This window comes from Carcharodon carcharias, chromosome 6, assembly GCF_017639515.1.
Source record: "Carcharodon carcharias isolate sCarCar2 chromosome 6, sCarCar2.pri, whole genome shotgun sequence".
Taxonomy (NCBI): Eukaryota; Metazoa; Chordata; class Chondrichthyes; order Lamniformes; family Lamnidae; genus Carcharodon; species Carcharodon carcharias.
In genome coordinates this window covers 100480680-100488086 of record NC_054472.1, presented here as the reverse complement: position 1 = coordinate 100488086, position 7407 = coordinate 100480680, and the positions used below count along the sequence as shown (strand labels likewise).

At 41.6% G+C, this 7407-nt stretch overlaps 1 protein-coding gene and 1 non-coding gene across 2 annotated transcripts; both read right to left on the bottom strand.

Moving 5' to 3' along the window:
• Window positions 1-216: 216 nt before the first annotated feature.
• On the bottom strand, window positions 217-5075 carry rps20 (ribosomal protein S20). The gene is made up of 4 exons (XM_041190283.1): window positions 4918-5075; window positions 3891-3990; window positions 3020-3093; window positions 217-442 (listed from the first exon to the last, which is right to left on the bottom strand). Exons 1-4 carry the CDS (start codon window positions 4918-4920, stop codon window positions 260-262), a joined length of 360 nt encoding a protein of 119 aa, XP_041046217.1. The 5' UTR covers window positions 4921-5075; the 3' UTR covers window positions 217-259.
• Window positions 3159-3223, bottom strand: LOC121279463. The gene has a single exon (XR_005943404.1). It is a non-coding gene; the product is annotated as a small nucleolar RNA U54 (small nucleolar RNA).
• Window positions 5076-7407: the final 2332 nt, after the last annotated feature.

The window sequence follows — 7407 nt, the reverse complement described above, 5'->3', positions numbered from 1 at the left end:
CCCTATAGCCATTCAAATTCTCCACTCAATTATCCAATTCTCTTCTTAAATCTTGTTTGAATCTGCTTCCACCATTCAGGCAGTGCATTCCAGATCTTAACCACTTGCTGAATAAAAAAAGTTTTCCCTCACATCATCTTTGTTTCTTTTACCAATTATCTTAATTTGGACTTGAATACCCTTGTAAGGTTAATGAATTTAGACTAGAAAAAATTATAGGATTTTAAATTTCTTTTATTGTACTTATTTCCATAGACATTTAAGCATCGGCAATTGTAACCTCCACTTCAACACCAGGCTCGATACTGATGGAGGTGATCTGTTTCACAATTTCAGATGGACTGTGTAAATCAATTAGACGTTTGTGGATCCTCATTTGGAAGCGATCCCAGGTTTTGGAACCTTCACCACATGGAGTCTTTCTTGTTGTGATACGCAGAGTCTGAAATAAAATAGATAACAGATTATGCAGTGATTACATCCTCTGAAGGAGGAACATCCAAGTGAAGTGGCAGGGGCAGAAAAGAAAAGCAAAATCAGGCTGGTGACTGATCAACATGTTCTTCCGTAGAATTATTTTACACAACAAAGTTCAGAACCTCAGGTGCTGTCAGATATTTCAATTCTGTACTGGCAATTTCTACAGAGTGACAAGATCTAATTTTATTGCTCACCAAATCAAACAGTACCAGAATTATAACTGCTACTGTACTAGAAGAGCCGCTGTAGCAAGATTCCAGCAAGTTTTAGTTTATGGCCAACTGTGATGTCAATTTAGTTCAGCTGAAGGTTTATGGGTACAAGTATAATGCCAAGATTTGAACTCTAGAGACGGTCCAATGCAGTACTCAAAGAAGTGTTGCACTGTTGCATCCATTTTGAGACAAACCAGAGGTCCTGCCTACCACCTCTGGTGAGTATGAGAGAGGCTGGTCCATTGCCACACTACTATTGGGACCTTGCTGATAAAAAGAATGGCTGCCATCACTGCACAACAGTAATGCTACAACCCAACCAATAATTAGCAGTTAATTATCACATGTATATAACAGTAGTTTAACATCTCCCAACAGGGCTTCAAATTGGAGGCGAGGTTGGGTTCCAATCCTCAATTCTGGAGATACTCAACTTCTCATTACAGCTAAGTTTCTCACTTTATCCCCCAGTTGACAAAAAAAATCAACTGGAGTCAAACATTAGCACTTAGATACCAGAGGTGCAATGTCAAATTAATTTTAATGCACAAAACCAAAAAGGAAAATGGTGACCAACCCTTAAAGTGACCAACACAATAACATCTAACCAGGGGACACACATAATTAGCACAATTTACATAGCAAGTTACCTAAACACGAGAGAACACAAGTTTGAACTCTAAACAAAAAAAAACACCACACAGCACTTCAAAAATAGTTATGCCAGCACAGTTGAATCACTCCCTATGCAAGGCTCCTTAAACACTGAAAATGCCGGAGGTCAGAAATTGCCAATGCCTTTTTTAGGGTTTGCAGTCAGGCACAGTACTCTACTGAACAAATGAATGACATTTCACCAAAGCTACATATTCCTGCAACCCAGATTTTAAAATCATAAGTACTATAGATGATCCATTAGCCTTTTCTATTAACTTTCAAGGCTCAACCTGATGTAATTCAGTTCCTCCACATCAAAAGAAACGCATTATATAGCACCTTCACAACCTCAGGATGCCCCAAAGCTTATTACAGTAAAACTTGAATAAAGGCAGTAGCTGAGCATTCACAGCTCTCTTGGGTTGAGAATTCACAACCCTCAAGAGAAGAAACTTCTAAATGGCCCTTATCCTGAGACAATAACACCAGTTCTAGACTTCAGCTAGGGGTTAAAAACCTCTCAAGCATCTATCCTGTATGCCCTCCAAGAATTGTTTCATCAAGATTGTTTAAAGTACAGGGCAATTTTACACAACCTCTCTTCACAGGACATCCCTCACCACAAGGATCAATCTAGCAAATCTTCATTGCATCTCCTCCAAGACAAACGTACACTTCCTTAGGAAAGGCCACCAAAGCTGTACATATTTCTCCAGGTGTGTTCTCACCAAAGCCCTATATAAAATTGCAGCATGACGTCCTTACTCCTAAATCACAAGCTCCCCGTGGTAAAAGTAACATCTCCCTTACCTTCCTAAGTGCTTATTGCACCTAAAGTTTCTACACCTACATCTTTCCAATTGCAATTCCTCAATGCATTACCCTCAGGATGGTAGAATCATCCTGAGCTCCATAGCAAATTGAAGTCTTTAAATTCCTTAGGCAGACTTTTCAAAGTCCAGCCACCACCCTACTGTCGAATGGCTTCACCTATATCCACTCTTGCCACACCAGCTTTAAATGCAAGTCATATCACTTCATTGCTAAAATGTGCTTCCAAGAACCACCATTTTCTAGATTGTCAAAGACTAGAATAAACAAAAACCAACCCATACAAAGACATTGATTTAGCATCTTTTAACACCCCCAGCACCTTGGGATACATTCTCTTCCCCCCCCACCAAGTAAACTCCATTCTGTAATGCAGGCAAATGTGCATGATAATCCACACAGAGTACAGTCCTGCATACAGCAATGAGATAATAAATGACCAGATAAGTTTAAGCAATATTGGGGAGGAATAAAGGTTGGTTATTAGAACTCTTCTGCTCTTTTAATATCGCCACGAGATCTCTTGCAGATTACATTGCTACCATTACAACACCAAAATACCTAGATAATCTGCACAAGTCTCTGGAAAGGGACATTCTGACACAAGCATGTTCTACCACCGAGCCAAGATTGAATGGAAAAGCTGATCAACTGATAGACAATCTTTCACAGCCTCCAATGCAATTGCAACCTTTCCCATATCCCCCCACAACAAACTTTCATCAATGCTCTTACTTTCCAATATCAATTTCTTTAGGAAAATGCAATGTTATAAAATAAAATGTTGCTGAAAACACCTGACTTCCCACCAGTCTTTTCTCTATAGATGACCTCACCTTGGTGGGCATGCGAACAGGTCCCTTGACCTTCAGATTCTTCTCTTTGGCACCACGAATTAGATCAGCACAAACTGGAGAAAAGTAAACTTATTAGAGTAAAAGCATCCATCATCATAATTTATGCCATCAGCACCAAAACTGGCTCAGAATAGCGTATAAAGCAATCATGTTGTTTCATTTACAATAATATCCTCCTTGCCAGCAAATGCAATCCAGTAGTTCAGCCAGAACAATTACAGGATTGTGCTTTACAAAATTTTTGTACTATGGAAGACACTTAACAGCTCCTAGATGCTTAATTTTAAGGCACAAAAACTTGATTTCTCTTTATTTAAAAAAATCTTTGCCCAAAGGTATCGCATCTCCAGGGCTAGTTTATTACTTCATCCAGTTGCACGAGTCAGAATCAATTTGTTTTGCAAATTTAAAATTCTGAGGTTTTCTTGTGGACAAAACATCAGTGAAAAATAACGACCACAAGTACAATGGAGAAAAAACAACTTTACATTTTGAATCAAACTCCAAATAGACATCATCTAGATTGCTTTAAAAATCCAATTGCACAGCCTCCATTTCTCCCTACTGAAAAGTGTTAATTTGTGTGTGCTGCATCCATGACAAAGCATGGTACACAACATGTTGCTGCTGATGCCACAGACCAGACTTTTGATAAGAAAACATAACAATCAATTTCCTCAAATGTTTACTGATTCATTTTTATTCTTTCATAGGATGTGGGCATTGCTGGCAAGACCAGCATTTGCTGCCATTTGCTTATTACTCAAACTTAATTTATTATAGAAGGTTGGTAAAAACTAATTAATGACACACTTTCTTCCACACACTGCCATTTTATTAAGTTACTTACCTTTCTCAAGTGATTTTACATTCCGGCTGGTCAAGGTAATTCTAATGCGGTGAATTGCAACCTCCTGTTCTACAGGTGCTTTGCCAGGATCTTTAAATGCCTGCTCAAAAAAAAATCAGATGTAAACTAAACAAAATTCTTAGAAGTTATGTAACTTTTCTCCCCAAGGTGAAGAAGTCAATTTGGAGATGTACTTGTTCATATTACCACCAGTTTTTAAGTTCAAAACTTAATGCCCATCTAAACTGTTTACAAATGAACAGTTTACAATTTAATAACCTGGAAAACTTCAGTGTGCTATGGGGAAACCCCTGAATGAGCTGAAACCCCTGAATGAGCTTATATCCAATATTTTTACTTAAAAAGTACCCACAAAAATCTGAAAGCGTGACCAAACAACTTGAGCTTCCATTTCATCAACTGCATTTATCTAAAGCGGCAATTTAGCATTTTATAATATACCAAGCCCCACATTGTCTGAATGAGTAACTCCTCCATTAAAATGTATCTCCCATGAAACACATTCGGTGAGCCAATTTGAAGCATCCCAAAACGAACCACACATCAAACAGGACACAATAACTGGCATAAATGGATGTGGGGGTTTATTTGTTTTAAATAGGACAAATTAAATTAAATTCAGAGCGAACACAAACAGCTCCTGGAAAGATGATCGACCTGAAACATAGAGATTGGTTCTCTCAGATCCTCCCTCAGTTACTAAATATTTGCAGTTTTTTTTTGTTTTATTTGGTGCATCGTGTTAGATTAGTGTTTCTTCTACCCTGCACAAGAATTGCATCAGCTCCCTGGAGCCACTCAAGCTAAGTCCGGTTGGATTCAATGTACCAAAGGCTCGGCAGCAAAGCCCCCCAAGCAGCTCGCTCGCCCCTGGACCTACAGCGCAAGGAGGGGAAGCAGCACGTGGGCAAATCCGGCCCCCGGGCCTGGGACGCGCGCGCGCCACCCTCCCGCTCCCTCAAACCCGCGCAACTGTCCCCCGCCATCCCCTTCCCCCTCCCCTCACCATGGTAACCTCCTGACCGACTTATCCGTCGACTTCTTCGCTTGGGACTTTGAAAGTGAACGAACAGCGGTGAGTCAGGAGCACACGGACACGACCAACCTCCAGTCGGACCACAGTCACAGCTGAAGAGGAAATGGCGAAGCTTCGTCGGCCCTTAAATCCAGAGTCGGCCCTCCCTCCCGGATGGAGACAACTTCCTGGGGAGGGGCGGCGGAGGTGGAGCCGTCATTGATAGAACGGAAAACCCGGAGCGAAATCTGAGTGGATCGAGTCCAATGGCGACTGTGAGTCAACCCAGGCCAGTTCCGAAGAAGAGTCTTATTAGACTCGAAACGTTAACTCTGTTTCTCTCTCTACAGATGCTGCCAGACCTGCTGGGTTTGTCCCACATTTTCTGTTATTATTCTAGTGCCGCAGCTTCCTGCAGTGTGAGAGAATTTACGCCAGTGCCGCACTTTTCCGGTGCCCGGCCTGCACACAGACTAAAGTTAGCAAGGGAAGGACTGGAGCACCCTCTGACAGTCGGAGGACCCATAGCCACAAAATTACTTCTCCTGATGGGCGCATAGAATCTTAAGCGTTGCAACACAGAAAGAAAGAGGTCACCGGCTCACCAAATGAGCAATTTACCCTGTGCCATTCTCCTGCCTTCTTCCTGGTACCCTGCAAATTATTCCTTTTCCAATAACAGTCTAATTTCCTTTTGAATGCTTTGATTGAACTGGCTTCCACCACACTCTCAAGCAGTGCATTCCAGGCAGTAACCACACGCTGTGAAAGCTTTTTCTCATATTGCTTCTTTGCAAATCATCTTCAACCTGTGCCCTCTTGTTCTCGATCCTTTTATGAGTGAGAACAGTTTCTCCCTATCTACTCTTATCCAGAGCCCTCAAATCTCCTCTCTGCCTTCTTTTCCTCAAAGAAACACAGTTCCAACTTCTCTAATCTGTCTTCATAACCGAAGTTCCCCATCCCTGGAATCACTCCCATGGATCTTTTCTACACTCTGTCCAACGCCTTCACATCCTTTACAAAGCACAGCACTCAGAACTGGACACAATGCTCCAGCTAAGGACAAACTGGGGTCCTATGCAAGTTCATCATAACTCCTTTGCTCTTGTACTCTATGCCCCTATTAAAGCCTAGGATTCTGTATGCTTTATTGACCATGTCCTCAATCTGCCCTCCCACCTTCAATGTCTTATGCACACATACATACAGGTCCCTCTGCTCCTTCACCCTCTTTTGTGTCATACCCTTTATTTTATATTGTCCCTCCACGTTCTTCCTACCAAAATTAATCACTTCATGTTTCTCCACATTGAACTTCATCTGCCACCTGTCCACCCATTCCACCAACTTCTGTGTCCTTTTGAAGTTCTACACTATCCTCACAGTTCATAATGCTTCCCAAGTTTCTTATTTGCAAATTGTGTATTGTACACCAAGGTCTAGGTCATTAATATATATCAGGAAAATCAAGGGTCCCAAACACTGACCCCTGGGAAACTCCACTACAAATACTCCTTCAGCCTGAAAGACATTCATTAATCACGGCTCAGTTTCTTATCAGTCAGCCATTTTGTATCCATGTTGTTAATGTCCCTTTTATTCCATGAGCTATAACTTTGCTCATAAGTGTTGTATGGCACTGTAGTGTATGTGAGAATTTGATACAATCAACAGTATTCAGGACTGGCATATTCCTGCTAGGATGAAGGATAAGCATAGCAAATTTCAGGAACCTTGGATAATGAAGGATATTGCTAGATTAGTCAAAGAGAAAAGGGAAGCATTTGTAAGGGCTAGCAGGCTGGGAACAGATGAAGGCTGTGGAGAATATAAAGAAAGTAGGACGAAACTTAAAGAGGCAGAAGGGCTAAAAGGGGTCATGAAAAGTCACTGGCAACCAGGATTAAGGAAAATCCCAAGGCCTTTTATACATATGTAAAAAGCAAGAGGGTAGCCAGGGAAAGGGTAGGCCCACGCAGGGACAGAAGTGGGAATGTGTGTGTGGAGCCAGAGGAAATGGGAGAGATACTAAATGAATACTTCTCATCAGTATTCACCAAAGAGAAGGACTTAGGACTTTGTCTAGGGAAGAGTGTTTAGATAGCCTGGAGCCTGGATCATGTTGAGATCAAAAGAGAGGTGTTAGGCGTCTTGAAGAATATTAAGGTGGATAAGTCCACTGGGCCAGATGGGATCTAACCCAGAGTACTGAGGGAGGCAAGGGAGGAGATTGCTGGGGCCTTGACAGAAATCTTTGCATCCTCACTGGCTACGGGTAAGGTCCCAGAGGACTGGAGAATGGCCAATGTCGTTCCATTGTTTAAGAAGAGGAGCAGGGATAATCCAGGAAATTACATGCCAGTTAGCCTTACGTCAGTGGTAGGGAAATTATTGGAGAAGATTCTTCGTGACAGGATTTACTACCATTTGGAAGCAAATGGGTGTATTAGCGAGAAGCAGCATGGTTTTGTGAAGGGG